This window comes from Schistosoma mansoni, chromosome 1, assembly GCF_000237925.1.
Source record: "Schistosoma mansoni strain Puerto Rico chromosome 1, complete genome".
Lineage (NCBI taxonomy): Eukaryota > Metazoa > Platyhelminthes > Trematoda > Strigeidida > Schistosomatidae > Schistosoma > Schistosoma mansoni.
In genome coordinates, this window is record NC_031495.1 from 22,564,600 (window position 1) to 22,586,033 (window position 21,434).

A 21,434-nucleotide genomic window follows, 5' to 3' on the forward strand; every position below is an offset into this window, starting at 1 on the left:
AATAAAACAAGCATAAATTAATTAGACAATTTTAACGTATTTAAGCAATAACTGATGCAAATTTTAACTATATTAGCAGATTCCATTGTTTAATTAGCTTATGTATTCCTTATTTTGCCCAATCTAATACGATAATTAGAACTGGTGAGTCTAATGATGAAATGATTGGGAACAAATATTCGCTTTATTATATTTTTGTACTTGGATATTCTATGGGAAATTTTAAATTTCTAAAATTGTTTATAAAGAAAGTAAAAATCCTTTAATGTTAAAAACAGGTATGATGTATAGTACTATGAATATGCATCTACATATATCATATCATTATTATTAAATAAAATGAATATTTCAACTGGGATCTATTTTATAGAAGTGAAATAAGAAACTGCCTATTTTTCATTAAGATCAATTTCTTTAGACTAGATGTTCAAGTTTAAGAACAAAATCAAACAAAACAAGGAACGTTTCAAACCTTGGAGGGTACTAACAAGAAACCAAGAAATGATGGTAATTTAAGATATGCATATATGAAGTGAAAAAGAAACTGTCAAGAGATATTACTTTCCTCTTTATTTTGGTAGTTTATTGACAAAAAACCTAACTCGAATGTTGAAAATCAATTTCATATCATACTATACCATACCATCATTTCATACCATAATAATTAATGATAGTAATAGTAATAATAAATGCTTTATTCATTCGGATCCCAATAAATAAATAAATAAAAGATTTGGTTTTCACAGTTGTGCTAATCAATGTGACTGAAAGGGAAAGATTTTTAAGACAAATTATTATTAAGTTTAGAAATCAATAAATAAATAAGGAAATAAATATGCATATTTTTGTGTGCAACATGTAAATCAAATAATGCACATATATTTACTGATAAATAAAAGTGTTACAAAGATGAAAAGAAAAAACAAAATCTATAATAACAGATCAATAGGGAAGGTAAACATGTCTTTAAGTTCTTCTTTTAAGATTAGTAGTCTTATGGATAACAATAGTTAGAATTTTTCATAGAAATTTCGATTCCAAACAAACTGATATTATGTTCGGTTACCCAGAAATATACGTGGATTACTTTTTCAGTGATTTATTGGTCAATATAAGTAACTCTTGATATTGTTATGGTTAGTGGGATATTGGTTTTAAGTTTGTTTGTGCTACCTTTAGTAACCTTGATGATATGGATTAACATTTTGTCCCTTTGTTGTTCCACTTATAGTTTCACCATAACCGTAACCTTGAGAATTTACTAGTGAGTCATTTACAGTGGACTGATTATAACCCGTTGTATATCTTGAATTTGAAGTATAGATTTGATTACTATCAGTTGATGAATTCCTTTGGTTACTCACTCTTCGAAAAGACAGATTGTTATTTTTTCTTTCAGTTGGATCTGCATAACCATATTCCCCGTGCATCATCTCTGCTGGTAAATCTGTTGGTGGTTGCCAATTGCATTGAGCTTCTTCAGGTGCATCTGCCCAAGGTTGTTTTTCTCCAGATGCAAAGATAGCATAAAATGTAACTCCAACAAAGTGAACCAAACTAGCTATCAAAAAAACTATTGGCCATCCTTCCTTATTCTAAGGAAAAAAACACAACATTGTTGAAAGGTCAATTATGTTATCTGTATTTAAATAGATGTGAAGATGCAAAACAATCATTGACTAAACGGGTTTGAGTACTTTAGTAAACAACCTATTTGTAATTCATGCTTAGCTTTCAATGGATCTTTTAATATGATAACTACTTTGTTCAAAATGTTCTGCTGGATTCAAACTATTCTAACACTTAAGTTTTGATCATATTTTCTAAGTTTAAGTAAGTACTAAAAGCAAAGCTATATGATTTTGATATTTTCCTAAGGTTGATTTTAAACACTGTATTTCAGTAATTTTAAACTAAAACATTTTCTGTGTTACCTGATCATGTAGAAAATTACTACAAGTCAATAAATACATTGTACGTGTTTAGCCGTATTAACCATAGAAAGAATGAGTTTTGTTTTGATAGCTTATGTTTTTCCTTTGTTGATATTCAAGACCATACTCATTCATTCTCTAAAAATATATCAAACACCGGTAAATATAAGCGAAACATAAGGATTCACTCAGAGGGCACATTTTCAAACAGAGACTGACCAAATGCAGTCCTCGGTATCTCCAACGTGAAAACTAAACCCTTTGCAAACAAATTTATCAGTGTTAATTATTGGCTAAGTAGAATTAGTAGTTTGGTACATAAGGCGTTGGCACATGAAGTAGTTAGTTCTATGTTTAAGTTTCAGTTTTAATGTTCATCCAGCAAGTTTGAAATTGAACAAAAGTCACATCTTGAACATCAATGCTAAATGTAATGCAAGAATAAACCAAAAACATATTATCTTAAAGTATACTCAAGTATTTATTTATATGACTTTGAAATGAATCATAGTGGATTATTAGTGAGAAGTGAGAGATGTACTTTTATGGACTTAATAAACCAGTACCTCATTGTTTGTATTGTGGTATTTATTATATAACTTATTCAGCGTAACTGATATGTTCAGTTCAAATAAATGTATTAATACCTTTCATTTCCTAAATAAAAAACCAACTTTCTGCAAACTAATCAAGTCTACAGAAAATAACATGAACTGACTCAATATTATCGAGCAACCTTGCGATAAGCCTTGGAGAAATTCAATGAAGTGCTTACTTGATTTTTAGTAAGTAATTCTGTTGTAATTGGACAAATCATTCCAGATATTGTTCCAACACCATTAGATAAACCCATCAATATACTGGCATAACGTGGTGCAATGTCCAAATGGTTAACATTATAACCTAAAATGTGTCAAATATTTAAAGGGAAGAAAATAAAGGAATTTTAATTATAGAGACACTTTGACAACTGATGCACTGTTATTTAAACAGAACTAAGTTACTTCATTCTGTGAGTTGACTTGCCTATTACTTTTACCAAAAGATATTCAGTTGTCTTTTTTATTTCATACTAGATATATATACTTACATTTACAACGCATAGAATGACAGTACACATGAAAATTGGAAGAACTATGCTATACAGTTGAGAAGAATATGTTGGGGAACAAATAACAGTAATAAGACTATTTTGGAAATTATATAGAATGTCAGCTTTCTATCATTTGTTTAATATTTACGAGGTAAATGATGGCTTACTGATATTGTATTCCAACCTGAAATGGTTTCAATACACCAATCTCCTGAAACGTACGTATGTTTAAGAACGACAAACTAATTAAACTTTGGTGAGCAATCAAAAGATTTGTAATAAAAAAATGTTATTTTGATATATTCATCGATTTGCAGATTCATTGTACCTTAACGAATGGAAAACGTTTTCGTGAACAAGATTGGTTACTTACAAGTAGTAAAATTATGTAAAATAAAAACAGATATGAAATTGTGTAAATAGATATCATTGTACCGAAGTCTATAATTTATATATTGTATGGTATTCAAACATAGATTTGTATTACATACCAATTTTGCTACTTATGAATCACATGGAATAGGTTCAGTTCGTAGAACTAGGCCTGAATAAAGCTAGCCATTTACGTGAAAGAATTAGATTTATTACCATTTTCTATGAACATGAATTGGCTACCATCTAAGAAAACTTTTTCTTGTTTTAAAAATCGTTATACACATATTTCTTAAGACAAAATTGTTCAACTTTGGTTCTGGAACGAATATAACGTGTATACGGAGAAAGTTGACTTGTCATTAAGTTTACATTTTCCATGTCAATCGATGATTTATCGTTTGTTCAAGTGCATCTTGAAACTGGTATTTATGTCAACGGTCTAAAATGCAATGTCTTACTTTACCAATCAGTACTTCTTGCATTATATCAATATGTTGATACTTTTAATCAGAGTGAAATGTTAGTGCATTTTAATAAGCGTTTCATTTAATACTATATGTTTTATTACAACAGTAAATTTTTGGCATGGAAACGTTTCACAAAACCTTACGCTTAATCTTCATTTTTATTGGAAATATCTCAAATGATATTATCGAAAATCGTTAGACGAGTTTTTAACTAATTTTATTGATAATCACAGAAGCTTTTAGCTAATCCTATTGTTACAACCTGGTAACATCTCATACACTTGCAATAAGGTACTGTTGCCCATTTATATTTCACTGTACTTGCATAAATATTGATATATTTGCCAAAAGCTCCATCAGAGATCAGATGAAGAATCAAGATACTAACAGTAGTAGTGTCTCAAGTTGAGTTTTGAAGTAACTAGCTTTGTGCGAAGTTCTGGGAATTTCACAAAAGCTCTAAAAGAAACTTATTAAGTTAACAAATACTTTAAGTAATCGAAAATATAAAGAACTATTACAACCTATGGAGAAAGGTAGTTCAGAGACTTATCCAATGCATCATGATGTTATTTGAGTTTCCATTATTATATAGATTAACCTAGAAAGCTCATTTTCGTACTGCTAAAATACCATCTGACTATCGTTTCTAAAACACTTACTTTCCTGTAATATATGAAAGTAAAATTAACGCCATTGATAAAATTGTTCTAAAAATAGACTTTATGTACAATAAACAGAATGAACTGAATCAGGCAAAAGTATATACAATCCAACACTTTTTTTCATATAATCTGTCAATTATTATTTAGTGTCATAAAAGTTAATTAATCGTTATCTGAAAAAAATAGGGAATTAATTTTTCGATTTTTTTTTAGAAAAAATAATAACTAATTTAGTGAATTACATAATCATTTCCCCTATTATAAATAATAAAAGAAAATAAGAAGTTCCAAATTATAAAATGCAATATTTTATGTATCCTTAAAAATATTATGAAAATGTCATCATAAATAAAATTAAAATTGACATACTATTTCTTGCTTACTAACAATCATCACTTTTTTGTTTTTACTTCTATACATATACCCTTAAAATTGAAATTGAAACATTTATTATTATGGTTTAAGGTGTTTTGTTTTTATGTATAAAACACTTTCCACATCTTTCAAAGTTTCACAATCAAGTATGATTGGCTTGACGTTCCCTGTGTATAATAAATACACTAGTCAATAATAACGGTTGCTCAAACTTCGTGGGTTGGTTGAAGTTAGATATCAACACCATCGGATTCCGGCTCAGCGGTCTAGTGGTTAAGCGCTCGCGCGCGAGACTGGTAGTTCCTGGGTTCGAATCTCGCCAGGCGGGATCGTGGATGCGCACTGCTCAGGAGTCCCACTATAGGACGAAACAGCCGTCTAGTACTTACAGGTTTTCCATGGTGATCTAGTTTCAATTGACTCATGATTTCAACTATGAAAATACTGAAATCTCCACAAAACCCATTCTGATCCATAGAATTTATTATGATAATATAAATCTGCTTTGTAAAAGCTTATTTTCATTGATGAATTTATCAGAATGAATAAAAAATTTTTTAATGATTCATTCAAATTTAGTTAAAACAAAATTATTCAGCACTATTTTTTTAAATAGCTGAGATCGTGAGTCAATTGAAGCTAGACCGTCATGAAAAACCTGAAAGCACGGGAAGGCCGTTTCGTCCTATTATGGGGCTCCTCATTAGTTCGCAGTGTGTCGCCTAATTTCGTGAATCGGTTGAAGTTAGACATTAACACCGTTGGATGCGCGCGAAACTGATAGGTCCTGGGTTCGAATCCCGCGAGGCGGGGTCGTTTGTTTATATTAAGGAAAATCAGATGAAAAGTTTAATTTAATAGTATTATAATTCTCTCTTTTTTTATTTGTTTATTCTAAATGGCTATCATAAAAAATATTCTTTTTAAAACTCAACATAAATTTGATGATAATTTTGTCATTCCTATTGTGAATTTTATATAAAACGGTGAATTTTAAAACAAAGACAAAAATAAAATGTATTTATGATAAAAAAAAGAAAGTAGGTTTATCACAATAATATTAAAAGGTAGTCTTAGCTATGTATTCTGAGACCAATAATAGTGATAATAATAATAAGACCAATACATTGAATGAGTATTCAAAATCATGAGAATAAAAAACACCGTATCAAACCAGTCTTATTGGTTGAACACCAGATCAGAAACTTCAAAGCAATAGACAATTTTGATCATACATAGAATGAATAGATGATATTTAAAAAGTCTGATAAACATATTTGTGTTGAACTGGTTTGTTAAAAATTCATAATTTTTATTTTCTAGGTTTATTTCTTAGCATAAACAAATTTTATAGTCATCAGTGAATGTCTAACCCCACTAATCTTAGGATTACTCTCTATAGTATAAATATATAATGTGTTAGTTGGATGATTCTATAACTATTACTTAATACAGAAACTGATTAATTAAAGTCCTAAACATCAATAAAAAGATTCAAACAACTAATACAAAGGAATTGTTACCTAATACATTTAGTATTGTTTGTTTGAATCTTCCCATTGATGTTTAGGACTGCAACTAGTCAGTCTCTAATTGACATATGTACATACTGTGCGTATTGCCTCGATATAGCCTTAATTCACAAGCATGGTAAGCAAAGATGGATAGTGGCTAGCAATGAAATCAAGGACACGCGTTTCGTCCTATTTGGCACTCGTCAGCTGTATGTACCTGCATCTCAGAGTTGATGTTCACTCTGGGACTCAAACCCAGTACCTTTCGCTTCAAACGCCATCGCGTTATCCACTCAACTACTGAATCCTGACAGCCACTTGCTTGTACAATGGGGTGAAGTTTTATTCCATTTAGTATTGTTTGTTTGAATCTTCCCATTGACGTTTTGGACTGAAAATGGTCAGTCTCTAATTGGCATATGTGCATACTGTACGTATTGCCCCAATATAGCCTTAATTCACTGGGTTTGAGTTCCAGAGTGAACATCAAATCTGAGGTACAGGTGCATCCAGCTGACGAGTCCCAAATGGGACGAAACGCGCGTCCTGGATTCCACTGCTAGCCACTATCCAATTTCGCTTATAATTTACATCACTTCTTAATCTGCTACAACCTACTGACATAGAGACCAAGCAATTTTCAAGGTTGTTCTACTTTTTATTGATGCCACATATACAAATTTTTTTTAATTTTCTTTTTGTTGTCAAGATCATTATTAATAGGGTATTTATTATAACAAACATAATGAATAATTAGTTTAATTCATCAATTAAAAAGAGATATAGGACGACAAGGACAGAAAAAACAAACCAACTCAGTCACTATTATTATGAAAAAAAGTGGAAAATAGGCCCGTTTAATTCGATTTATTTGACATAATTTCGAAATAGGTTTTCTCATTATCCTTTTCTTAAAAATTATTATTATTAGTGTTATTATTAAATCACTGTATTTGTGTTTTTATTTCATTAATATTTTTAATAACCTAGTACGCTTGTATTAAAAAAGTTTGCAAATAATTTCAAAGTTGAAATTATAAGTTCAGTGAATTCATTTTGTATTCTTTGTCTGAATCTTCCCAGCTGACGAGTCCCAAACAGGATGAAACGCGAGTCCTGGATTCCGCTGCTAGCCGCCATCCATCTTTGCTGACAAGTTCAATGGTTTCCTGTTTAACATTTTTTTGTTAAAAAATAAACTTAATTTTGATTTATTCTACTTCTTTTTTTAAATTAGAATAAGATTTCTTTTATATTTCACATTATTTAGTGAATGAAATATCGATCAATAATAATTGCTCTTATAATTCAAACAAATATGCGAAGGATGCAGTAAGATGTGACATGTAATAATTGAACCGGGATTATATACTTTTACTTTATCAGTTATATGTTTGTTTTACTTAAAATATGAGTAAATAAGCGTTGTCATAGGTTACTGTAATTGTATTTGCCAGTTGCATAAGTATTACAGCTTGTAGCTTAAATTTACTACTTCCTATTCTTTTTCACATCGAAAATACTGCTTTTGGATAATTGTAAGTAGTTGACAGAAAATATCAAAGATCAAAATATAATGCACACAAGTTTGAGTCAGTTAGAGTAGCAACTTCACTGAAGCATGATCAATAGTACCTGTTTACCTTTAAGGACAAAACAAACACAATATTGATCACAACTAAATGATCAATCAATTTAATTGTGCTAATTGTTATTAATTTTGTTGTAGACTGAAGGTCACATTTTCATGGCATTCAATGATTATAATATACCGTTCTCTTTTGTCTAAACCTTAATTTCATCAACCTTTTGCATTTTTAAATTGTTAAAACGCATTGTTTTAATATAATGCTTCGTACATAATAAAGCAATCAAACGTTTACATTTAGCAATGACTTTAGCTATACACAATAAATAAACACTTCAAGTACTTTTTTGAGCATTTTGATGTTCACAATATGACACATCCAGTCTGTAAAGAAACAAACATCTCAAGTCTATTAGCCACAATGTTATTGTATGTACAAATGAAGATTAAAACCATGTTAACCTTAAAAAGGTAGGTAATAAAATGAGAAATTCATTTTTAGAAGCAAATAGTCATCGGATGATGAAACAAAACAGTAACCATAGTTAATAGGAAGCAAAGTAGAGTTAACGTTTAAACACTCATTATTGTTTGACAAATTAATATCACACTTTAGAAAAGAACATGGTTACCTGATATTGCAAATCCACTAAATCCGACAGCTAAAACAAGACACACTAAAGCTGATGTAATTGTTTTTGAATAACCAACACCAATTAAAAAGATCGCTTCTATTCCAAAACCTATTGAGAAAATGTAAGATAATAATATTATTTTATTCATTTATTAAGAGTAGTGAGACATTTGTATTGAATTACCTATAATCATTTAAGTGGTTCCCTGACTTTGTATTTTTTTCCATTGTAAAGATACTATCACGATGAAAGGTATTCTGATGGGCAAAAATGAAGATAAATTACTGATTCTATGGACAATCTTTCTGTGAGATGCTTTCAGCTTTTTTTCAAACAGATCATTATCTTTATTTCTACATAACATAATCTGTTGTTATTCATTCAACTTATCAACCCACAGAAGTCTGACCTTTATCCCTTAAGATAATTTTTGAAATGGTTTACATTTACATCCAGCTGACGAGTTCCAAAAAAGACAAGATGTGTATCTGTAATTAGCAACCACGAGCAGAGAAAGTCAAGATACAAGCAGACTACGAAGAAGCAAACAAGGAAGTGAAGAAACGCATTAAAGCCGACAAGTAGAAATACATGGGCGAACTAGCAATAATGGTGGAAATGCTGCAAGAGAAAGGAACATAAAACAACTGTATGATGCAACGAAGAAACTAGCATGTAAATATAGTAAACCAGAGAGACCCGTCAAGGACAAAGAAGGAAAGACAATCACGGACATTCAAGAACAGAGGAACAGATGGGTAGAATATTTTGAGGAACTACTGAATATACCAGCTCCATTGAATCCACCGGACATCGAAGCAGCACACACTGACCTTCCTATGGATGTCACTCCACCACCGATCGAAGAAGTCAAGATGGCCATCAGACAAATCAAGAAAGGGGAAGCGGCAGGACCTGACAATATACCACCCGAAGCACTCAAGTCAGACATTGAAGTAACTGCAAACATGCTTCACCTTCTCCTCAGTAAATTATGGGATGAAGAACAAGTGTCAACGGAGTGGAAAGAAGGATACCACACCAAGATACCAAAGAAAGGAGATCTGAACAAATGTGAGAATTACAGAGGTATCACACTGTTGTCAGTACCGGGAAAAGTTTTCAACAGAATGTTGCTGAACTGGATGAAAAACGCATTAGACGCCCGAATTCGAGGTCAACAGGGTGGAATCTGTAAGGATCGGTCGTGCACAGACCAAATTGTGATACTACGGATCATCGTGGAGTAACCAGTTGAGTGGGACTCGTCACTATACATCAACTTCATTGACTATGAGCAGGTGTTTGACAGTGTGAACCGGAGAACATTATGGAAACTTCTTCGATACTACGGAGTTCCTGAGAAGATTGTCAATGTTATCCGGAACTCATACGACGGACTACAGTGCAAAGTCGTGCATGGAGGACAGCTGACAGATGCATTTGCAGTAGGAACCGGATTCAGACAAGTCTGTTTTTAATGCTTCCACAACAGGTTTTTGAGCATTAATATTAGCTGTCCCAACATTCTAAAATTATTTCAAACGTGAACCTTTTTTTCCTGTTCACAAGACAGAATATTGAAATTTTATCAATTTACCTCCACAGTTGAATATTTTTCTTACAGCCGTTGTTGATAATGTATTTTTTCGCAATTTGTCCGCCAACTGTCCACCGATAGGAACAATAACAGCCATTACCAAGTGTGGTAATGCAGACAAAAATCCAGTCTAGAAAGAAAAACAAAAAGTTGTCTGATAAAATGATTGTCTCTTATTGAATGATGTAGAAAGTATGGAAATAACCAGAAACCTGTTGAAGCATTTTGTTTTACGCTCTTGCTTCATTTAGATCAATCTTGTAGAAAAATACTATCATGGAAGTAGAGTATATTTATCTGACAATGCTTTTATTGGTTTTAAAATTAAACTGAAAGATTTCACTCCATAAGCTGAGAATAAACTCCATGTTGTCAAGTTATCTAGGTATATCATAGTCAGCAATTACGGTTATAGTTTAATTTAATTAGTCACTCAATTATAGATATTTTAGAATAACTTCTATTCCAGAATTAATTGGAGTCATCATTTTTACTGCTTCAATTTTTCTTCCATCATGACTGACTGTGCTACATTTAACAAGTTCATAGAATGGTGAAATGGTAATTTCGTCGTAGAAAACTTTGCATTTTTCATGCAAATCAGCAAAAATGATAGAGAATGAAATATAACCTCCATCATGGATTACGACAGTGTAATTAATAATAATTCCCGTTTCATTTTGCTTGGTTGCCAGATGCAAGTTCAAAAGTACGAACGATAGTGGAATTAATCTTCACTTCAATCCATATGGGAAAAACCAATAAAACACATAGTTTACTTTTAAGTTCCACAACCATAGTATGTATTTTCAAACTGTGCATTGCTCTTTGACGTTTAGGCAATCGATTTGGTCATTGTTGTAATTAATCAAAATACTTACAATTCATCCTATATCTAACGTTCAGTGATTGAAATCTTTAGAAACTCATGCTAAATAACAATTGTTTTCAAAGTACCATGCTTACCTCAGCTAAATTATAACCAAATACTTCACGAAAATATTTTGGTGACTTTGTAATTAATAAATAGAATGACCAACTTCTTGCGAAATTCGCAACAATTATCGCATAGACAGGTGGTGATGTAAAGAATTTTCTCCAAGGAATTGGTATTTTCTATAAAATAAATTGAAGAAAACATAATTGATTGCGTGAAATAGTTAGTTTAGAAGGGGTTTTGTGGAGATTTCAGTATTTTCATAGTTAAAATCACGAGTCAATTGAAGCTAGACCACCATGGAAAACCTGGAAGCACTGGACGGCCGTTTCGTCCTATTGTGGGACTTCTCAGCAGTGCACATCCACGATCCCGCCTGGCGAGATTCGAACCCAGGACCTACCAGTAAGTTTATTTATTGTTTTCATTATATTTCTCATGAATATATTGGACTATAGCAGAAAACAATAGATTTTATACACAAACCAATGGTTGTAAAGTAAAGTCATGAAATTTATCCACCAAATTTATGATATATTATATTAGTTGGATTTCTAAAAAACAAAACAAAGTTATGTAAATTATTCATCAGTTAAGAATTAATATAATACTGAATTTATCATTATCTATAAAATTCATGCTGGGAAATCATGATATCTACTTGTTTAGTTAATTATGCAAAGATATTGAAAGAATTCATGTTGACATGGCAACAATCAGTGTGAAAATAAAATTTAGACTTTTTCCTGAGTTTCAAATGAAGTGCTGACCAGATATATATATATATATATATATATATATATATATATATATCAGTTAGTTAGTTCAACTCAATCTTGCATAAGTTTGGTAGAGATTCACTTATAGAAATCATGAAGCCTTAGACTGATATTTTGGTTAACAGCATATAATTTCTAGCTAGTTTAAAATAGAATGAAATGTGGGGCCTAGTTTCATGGATATATATCAGTATGTAATAAAAATGATCCAAGTTACTGCAAAGACGCCACACTTATATAGCATTATTTATGCAGATATATCTAGCTGATATTTCCCAAATGGTCCAAGACGGGTGAAGTATGTTCTACTTATGACCACTAGTTAACTTTACCAAAAATTTGTGACTGAATGACAAAATCTAAGCACGTACGCTAAAATGGACTATCAACGGTAATCCATAGTGTAAAATAAAAACCTTTACAAATATATAAATTTCTTTTCTAAAATTGAAATATTGTTCAACGTTGTACGTAAGTAAACCAAATGAAGAAATCAATATACCTGTAGTTAAAATAATGTTTTGGGCGTTTACATTTTTTTTAAAAAAAGCAAACGCTACTTATTATTAGATTATACTAATCGATTTATATGATGAAAGTGGAATCCACAGTTACTCCAAGATTTAATTTGTATGTTTATTAGACGTAATTTTTTAAGCAGGAAAATGTGGAAACAGTTACTTTGGGTTATATGTACTTTGAATAATTGTTATAGTATCTTGTTTATATAAATGAGAAAATTGTACAAAATGTATGTTGGGAGAAAGTAAACCTCTTTTCAAATTGCTCATATTTAAATTTAACTTTGTTTTACTTGGGTTATTTTGAGGGAAAGTCATGGGTGTTGATTAGAAAATGAAGTATATTCTCTTTTATTAAAGACAATATTACATCATGACTAATTCAAAGACAGATAACGATCAAAAGTTATAATTATGAAAACGGGAAATGCAAAATAAATAAGCCCTGACTAAATGAAAAAGAATGATGTTTCAGTGGAGAAAGTTTTCTTTTCGACATTATCATTTTCTGAAGCTATACGATCGTATTTATAGATGACTTTCCTAATATTTATTAGTCTACAGTAACATAGAGGAGTTCTAGAGAACTATCAAAGTCAAGTGGAGGTCAATGAAAATGCAATGGTTTTGCACAATATATTCAAGATTTTTGAAATTTTAAATATTGAGTATAATAATTTATAAATGGAGTGTTATTTCATTGCAATTAAAGTTGAAATATTGAATAATAAAAAGGGGTTGAATCATATATCAAAGTAATCGAAATCCATCAGGAGCTTACGCTATGTAATAGTTTTGGATGTAATAGAAAGCAATAACCTATGAAAATAAGGATAAAGATAACTGTCTACTTAAGATGCTACCGATCGAACGCAACCAAAGCTAACCACGATACTGAAAAAGATGAAATATGAGTCACCCATTGACGACCACCTATCCGAACATTTAAGGCCATTGAGTTCTATCCCATGATTGTATGAGCTGCCGAAGGTACATAAGAAGGATCTCCCTTTTCGTCAGATGGTGGATATCAATAATTATTCATACCAAGTGATTGCCAAATGGCTGATGGAGATTCTACAACCGGTCAGAAAATGGATCTGCAAACATGGCAATTCAAACTCTTTTGATTTTGTGAACTCAATAATCAACGTCGTTGTATCAGGAAAGAAAGTGATATCGTTAGATTTCACCTCTCTGTTGAAAAATGTTCCACTTACAGAAAGTATTTGCTTCTTAGGTAATTATATTGACGTTAACAACGTTGAATTTGGTATATCAAAACATTTTTTGGAGAGCTTCTCCTATGCAGCCCTTTAACATGCAATTTTAGATTTAATGATGATCTCCATAGACAAATAAATGGTGTCGTGATGGGATCTATATTGAGTCTCTTTACAGCTGGCTGCTTTATGGTCAGCCTCGAATACACCAGCTTTCCATAAATAATCGACAAAGTTTATTTTTATTCTACTTTTTTTTACTGTGGAGTCTTATATGCAAGAAATAAATTGTTGACTATTTTCTTAAGAACTTATAATATCGGCCAAATTGAATGAGAACTCACACTTTCGTTTATTGTAGGCGACTCTCCAATTGAAGTCTCAATATATGTTCGTTCAGCTTCTGATATAGTTGGATGTAAGGAAGGGCGTTCATGTGTTACATTCCACCACCAAAAGAACCACATAAGACCGACAACACCTAATTAAACAATTTTAAAAAATCACAAATAGATAATTTTAGTTATTAGTTATGAATTTTTCTGCTTCATATAAAAATACATTTAAATCTGTCACTTTACAAGTATTGATAATTGTGAATTATCCCTTAGAATGTTGAAAAGCTATTAATCTGTGAATAACTGTAGATATTAATAACCTCATTACAATTTTAAAATACCTACATGCATATACTCAGATTAGAGTAAAACTTTAGTCGAATTCACTATTTATTCTATCGAAATATATGCTTTGTATCAAAAATGTCAGTATTGATTATTATAAACATTCTAACTGATGTCAGTTCGAGACAGAAATACCTAAAAACCAAATTGATCTTTACCAAACCTTCGAATTTTAAATATAGATCCGTGCTTGTCAGTGACTTATTTTGTGATGCTTTACCTAGATTCTAATGGGAAGCTGTGATCAGTGAGTTCAGCCATAGTGAGTGAAATACAGCCATCATCTAAGATATTAAATAAATGTCTTGTTATACTGCAATTTGAACAGAGCCATTGGATCACAACTCAGCCGTTTAACAGGTAAAGTTCACATCGCTAGTATTGAAAGTCCCGGGTCCGATTCCTGGTAAGGTCGCGGGTGCGTATTGTTTAGAAGTCTCATAAGAAGAGAAATAGCTATTCAGTGCCTCTTTTACTGGGACCAAAACCCATACGTTTCTTGAAGAATCCAGTCTATATATCGAAGAAGTCTCTACTATACATATGTAACCTATCTTATCATGTTTTTAACTCCAGGAATCTTATGTAAAACCATCATAAACTCTAAAGTTATCATACAACTTCTCGTGTCTGTCTCTGAACCTCACTTAACCAATGCACCACCCATCTCTTATAATTTTTTTATCCCAACACCAAATGTCCTCCGACATGTTCTTGCACATAGATATGGAGTTATTATTGATAACCTTTGTCCATTCTTTTTATTCATCTATGTCAATCTTTTCACACTATATCTCACCTCAATGTAAACTTTTAACACATATATAGTTGTAAGCAGCTGATGAGAGACAAAATCACGAAATATAATGAATTTATATTATTTTGAGTTCATGTTTGTTCTACTAAACATCTCAAACAAGATCAACTTCACTCAAATATTATTTCTCAATAGTACTCTTTATCTACACTGTTCCTATATCTAGTGAATATTCAAATGAATTTATGACTTTCTAATATTTGCTTTCAAATTAATACATATTCAAGAAACCTTGAAAACATATTACGGAGAGTGTTTCTTTGGAGAACGTATTTGAGGCTCACATAAAGGGTTGGTATATTTCTGCCGACACACAGTCACATTTTTTAAAATGAAATCCTGTTGCCTTGCCTATTCCGCAAGCAATAATTCAAGAAGCCTTTTTAAGAGCTAATGGTCAAGCGTCATTTAGAATGATAAACGGTATACCTTCACTATGTTTTTTAAAATTATCGTCTTATGACTAAAATATTAGTTTTTAATGATAGAAAAGCAAATACTTTCTTCTCTTATAATAAACTATTTTACCATAGAAGTAAAAAGGTGACTGCCATCCCATTTGTTGAGCTAGTAGACCGGAAAGTGATAATCCAAGTACTGCACCTGCATACGAACCTATAATGATTTTTAAAAAAAATTAAAAAAAGAACAGATTACCAGTACACAGTACTTTATTTAAAACACACATAACTTTCAAATATAAGGCTTGCTTATTTGTTAGTTTAGTGAAGCTACTATCTGGATTGATCAGTAAACATCAAATTTGTTAGTGTAATAATTTATTCATTGTCCTTAGTTAAACAGTTGATGTACTATGGGTAGAGAAAGTAATACTTTACAAAGGAAAATGAAAATGTTTAATCTTTTCCGAAAATCAATAATTTATGTATCGTTAACTATAGTCAAAACTTCCTTAATTTTTACTTGTATGATATAAACAAGTTTTGAAGTAAGCTTTTTGTCAAACATTATTAGAAGAATTATTTCGCAACTAAAAAAGAATTTTATATAGTTGAAATCATGAGTTAATTGAAGCTAGACCACCATGCAAAACCTGGAAGCACTGGACGGCCGTTTCATCCTATTGTGGGACTCCTCAGCAGTGCGCATCCACGATCCCGCCTGGCGAGATTCGAACCCCGGACCTATCAGTCTCAATGGTTATTTTTACTAATTCAGAGTTAATAAAGTTTAATTTACAATATGGAAGATAAATTAAAATTTTTCACTCATATTTGCCAAGTCAACTCACTTGTCTAAATATTATATTCGGTATATCAGAACATTAAGTCATTTTCATTAATACATGTTGTCAGTGAAAGGGCTAAAATAATACTCCTTGACAAGGTAAATTATAGATATACACTAAATAGTAGGGATCAGTAGTTAAACTTACAAAAGCGTTTGAATGTATATGTATGTAATTTTATGTGTAAATCATAAAAACAGGTATTTCTACACTTTTTTTTTACTAAAATTTCACTGTTCATAAAAGAATGTACCGTTATTAAATTATAAGAAACAAAGTTGTTACAATTTCATTTAAAAGAAACCTACCACAAAATGCAATTGTTGCTAGTCGAGAACGTTCAAGTGGTGGAGCCCAATATCTCCATATACCATGACATGCTGGATAAGATGTACCCTTTATAAAAAAAAATTTCATATATGAAAATGATTAATAGCTAAATAATGAACTAAAATTTTGAAAATGTGTGTGTTTTAGAACGTCATTATTTGTTAGCCAGGATATCACTATAGTTTCACTTATTTGATTAAAAGAATATAAAAAAAGTGTCAGCCATTCTATTAATTAATATAACTATATCTATCGAATGAATGGTTTGGAGAAGTTAATTCAGTATAATAACGCACTGACATTAGCTGAAGAACAACTTGAAATTAAGGAACATGAACCCGAGTTTTCGCTTTATTTTGAGGCTCTTAGCGGTGGATACCTATAGTCAAACATAAACACTTATTTATTTTGACAGTCGTATTATTTTGGACTATTGAGTAGATATCCAATGATCGTTGCTTTCAAATTTTGTCATTTTTTACGGTCTATATTGATGATTAGTGTACGATAAAAAACTAATCTCAAATGAACTTTTTCTCCACAAATTGCCCAAACAAAGTAAATTCGAAGTGAATTCTTAATATGAATATTTTGTCTAAAAATAAATTTAATAACGTCTCCATTTAACTCTCCTTATTTATTCTGAGGAGTTCAAGAGATAAAGTTTCTGATGTTTTCTAACTCCATTTTATGTCAAACTATCAAACGGTCACAAATCAGAAGCACGTAATGTTAAGTTATAACTTAGCGGTCGAAAAGAAATGTGTTTCACATGGGGAATTGAGATTTTAGCTTCAAGCTTGTGTTAAATCGTTCCTTCACACTAATAAGAAATCCCACATGAGAACATAACAGGTGTTGAGTACTCGTTATTTCCAGATAATTCTTTAGACTGAAAACAATTTTTAATGCTAACAGTCTTAAAAAATAACTTTCAGATTTCATCGTTAGTAACTAAATGTATTTTGGAGATTAATTAGAGATTTATCATATATATCTAATTGCTTATCATGATTCCATTAAATTTTGCATGGATGCCCCTTGAGGATATTGTTTAGTCACAGTTTTTTTTTAAAAAAAGAAGCGTAATATAATTTTAAACAAAGTGAAACTAATCTGTTTGGATTTTTGGGAAATTTTGTTTGAATTTTACTTTGTAAAATAAAAACTTTCTATATCTGTAAGTTTTGACTCGAATATTTCATCCAAATTAAAGGGGGTCATATCACTATTTTCTAATTTGTTAAATTCTTTCATTAATATAATGCTTTGAATTGTTTAAGAATTTAAAACAACTGTCAACTAATATCAAAGTGAGAATCTTCAATACGAACGTCGAAAGAGTTCTATTGTACGGAACAGAAACGTGGAGAACTACTACAACCATCATCAAATAACTACAAGTATTTATAAATAGTTGTCTATGCAAGATACCCAATGTCCATGGGTCGGATGCGATAAGAATCAGCATAATGTGCGAGAGAACAAACCAACTTCCAACTGAAGAGCAAATTAGGAAAAGACGTTGGAAGTGGATAGAACATACATCACAGAAATCACCAAACCGCATCATGAGGCAAGTGCTAATTTGGAATCCTGAACGTGGAGTGTTAAGGAGGAAGGTGGAAGAACATAATACGTCGGGAAATAGAAGCAGATATGAAAGAAATGAATAACAACTGGGATGGATAGCTCATAACAACGTTGGATGAAGAATACTGGTGGTTGGCCAAAAATATTCAACAGTATTAGACAGTTATTATGTGTTAATAAGAATCATGAGTTTTTCACGTTTAAAATAAATTAGAAAAATAAAATTTAAACAAATAATCAAATAATTTTCAATTAAACTTTTTTTATTTTACCTCAACTAAACCTTGTAACATTCTTATTATCATAACTAATCCAAAATGAATTTTACAAGCAGCTGGTAATAATAAATTTAAAAAAGCACTTCCACCAACAGCTATACCAAATAATCTATTAGCTGGAAATTTAGCTGCTATTACTCCACCAGGTATTTGAGTTATTAAATAACCATAAAAGAATGAACTATCCACAAATCCTCTTTGACCAGCTGTCCAATAGAAATCTGGTTTCTAAAATAAATAAAATTTAGATAAGTTATATTTATATATATCAAAAACAATGCGAAACAGAATATAACAATGTGAAATCAATTACGTCTATCTAAAACAAAATTTATATAATAAAGTATGATTGAATGCTGAACGAACATTCATACTATGAAACTATTAATTCCTAAATATTTAGTTCAGTTAAATTACTCAAAGATACTGTAAATAAAAGTAAAATGATGATAATTGAAAAGTACCAGATAATAAATAATCAGAAATTCATAGTTTAAAGATATCATCTAATAGTTGACAATCTCATTCAAGTTATAAGCAAAAAAGGATAGTAGCTGGAAGTGGAATCGAGAATTCACGTTTCGTCGTGTGACTCGTCAGCTGGACGTACCTGCATCTCAGAGTTGATGTTCAGCAATCAATTAAAATCCCTAGCTATTCGTTACAAATATCAGTTTATTACGTTATTGGTGATAAAATGGTCGTGCGTGTAACTTTGATTACAACTGTAGTATAATATTCCTTATTAGGAAGACTGTACTTCGATTAATAATCCAAGAAAGTAGTGCACTATAACTTACACTATACAGTAGTTAACTGTTTAAATTAATTAACTTGATTATTGTTGAAGCACACTACAATTAATAACTGTCATATCAAATGTTTAAAGTAATTATCTAACAGATTTGTTGAACAGCTGATTTTTTAATAATTATCAATCAGAAAGTTCAGTTGATCACTACCATGTTTGAGACTCTAAAGTTATATAGTCCGCGAAATTAATAGGATTGTAGGTTAACTTTAAGGGGTTTAAAAGTTTACGAAAGATCGTTGAATAACCACACAAATAATAACGATTAGTTTTGTTAATTAGAATTGTGTAAAATCCTTTAAAAGCACTGTGATGGAATTTTATGACTAGACTTTAAAATATATGGATATCGGCAGTCCTTTTCTGTAAAAGATGTTACGTTTTCTACTTATATTCTCTTCATTCAACTAGTTGTACAGTACGAATTTCAGAGCTTTTGTAGATAAACTGAAGCTTAGAATTAATCAAGTTGTTCACATTTTTTCTTTATGTGGAACGACAATTTCTGGGTTATTAATATTGATACAGAATAAAATATTTATTGTATCTTAGTTGAAACTGTTGAAAGGGGCTTTTTCCCAACTTTTCTGAACTAAACTTATATAATATTTTAGCGCAAACCTGCTGAACACATATCTTTTAACAATTATATGGTTGATACAACTCAGTGTTTAAGTAATCAATATATGTTGAAATTATTGTTTGCAACTCACCGCCGTTACATTCATCAGTCCACCGAATCCAACCACATGATCACCAGATTCATGATGTGTATGCTCATAATGTTTAGAATGTGGTAAATGAGACAGATTTGCTGCTATGTGTCTAGCTTGCATAGTCAACATAGCCCAACTCATATTACAACGAATACCAAATGTAATCATAAAGCCTAAACTTGATAGCCATGCCGTATAATAACGCTTTGAACAATGACAGCATAAGAAGTACAAGCATTTTCCTTGACATGTGTTATCAGCGTACGCTGTCCCACCTGATCCATCAGTGTTCATTTGTCCATAGCCTGCGTCGGTTTCAGGCTTGACAACTCCTTTGTTCGTTAAGAAACTGAAATAGTATAGAGTAAAAGTGTTATTATTTAGCTTTTTTTTAAAAATTAACTTATAAATATATCGTTTATCATACTAACTATTTCAAACTTAAATGTCCCATCGATTTCTACCAAAATTGTTAAACCTGTAATAATGCTGGTCCACACAAGTTGATTGTCATTGATTATTTTTCAAGGTCTTTCAGATGATTAAAAGTCTAACATTGTAAATGTGCACAAAGTTTTTTGATTTAACTCTTAGGGATATATAACTTTTCATCTTTAGATTTCGTACTTTTCTGAGGTGACTGAAATGGAAAAAAAAGGTTACTCTCTGTTGCGGTGATCCGGAAAATTTCTCGCAATAGACAAGAAAGGCTCAGGAAACATTTAGAAGCATTTTATCTAATCAGCGTTTGATTAGAAGTTTTGCTAGAAATATCACGAAAATGAAAAGTCACATGTAGAGGTTCTGATTTGGTTGATTATCACACTGCTACTATGTTTAGTAGTATTCTAGAACTTTCAGGAAAACCCAAGGACTTTTAAAATACTATAAAAACCTTATATTTTCTGTACATAAAGGAACCTTTGGAGTAAAGTGCTTCCCACATATTTTGTGCCTTTTCTCTCGTGTTCAAGTCGCTGTGTAGTTCTAGCTTAAGGGTACAAGACTAGCTTAAGATCCGAGTATAGCGTTCAATCAGTAAGACGTATCACTTTCTTTTCTAATTCATAATTAAAATTAATTAATTATCCTTATAATGTTTTCTTAGAAATCAACTGCTTTATAGTATAGTTATCTCAATGTATTTTCTAAATGATTTGTTCTAAGCTACCGTCTCAAAATTTAGTACTAAATATTATAATTTGGTAGATCTTTAAATGGAAGATCGATATACTGCAAAAATACAGTTTT

The 21,434-nt window shown here is 31.0% G+C and overlaps 1 protein-coding gene and 1 non-coding gene across 2 annotated transcripts; both read right to left on the reverse strand.

Moving 5' to 3' along the window:
* Positions 1-1,087: 1,087 nt before the first annotated feature.
* Positions 1,088-20,477, reverse strand: Smp_129060 (putative solute carrier family 17, member 7 (vesicular glutamate transporter); the record flags this gene model as incomplete). The annotated part of the gene is made up of 10 exons (XM_018793681.1): positions 1,088-1,595; positions 2,710-2,837; positions 8,644-8,754; positions 10,247-10,376; positions 11,213-11,362; positions 14,051-14,187; positions 15,735-15,821; positions 16,764-16,851; positions 18,651-18,884; positions 20,181-20,477. The coding sequence occupies 10 exons, from the start codon at positions 20,475-20,477 to the stop codon at positions 1,176-1,178; spliced, it is 1,782 nt and encodes a 593-aa protein (XP_018648169.1). The 3' UTR covers positions 1,088-1,175.
* Positions 6,659-6,730, reverse strand: Smp_tRNA_00128_Pseudo_TTG.1.1. The gene has a single exon. It is a non-coding gene (tRNA).
* Positions 20,478-21,434: the final 957 nt, after the last annotated feature.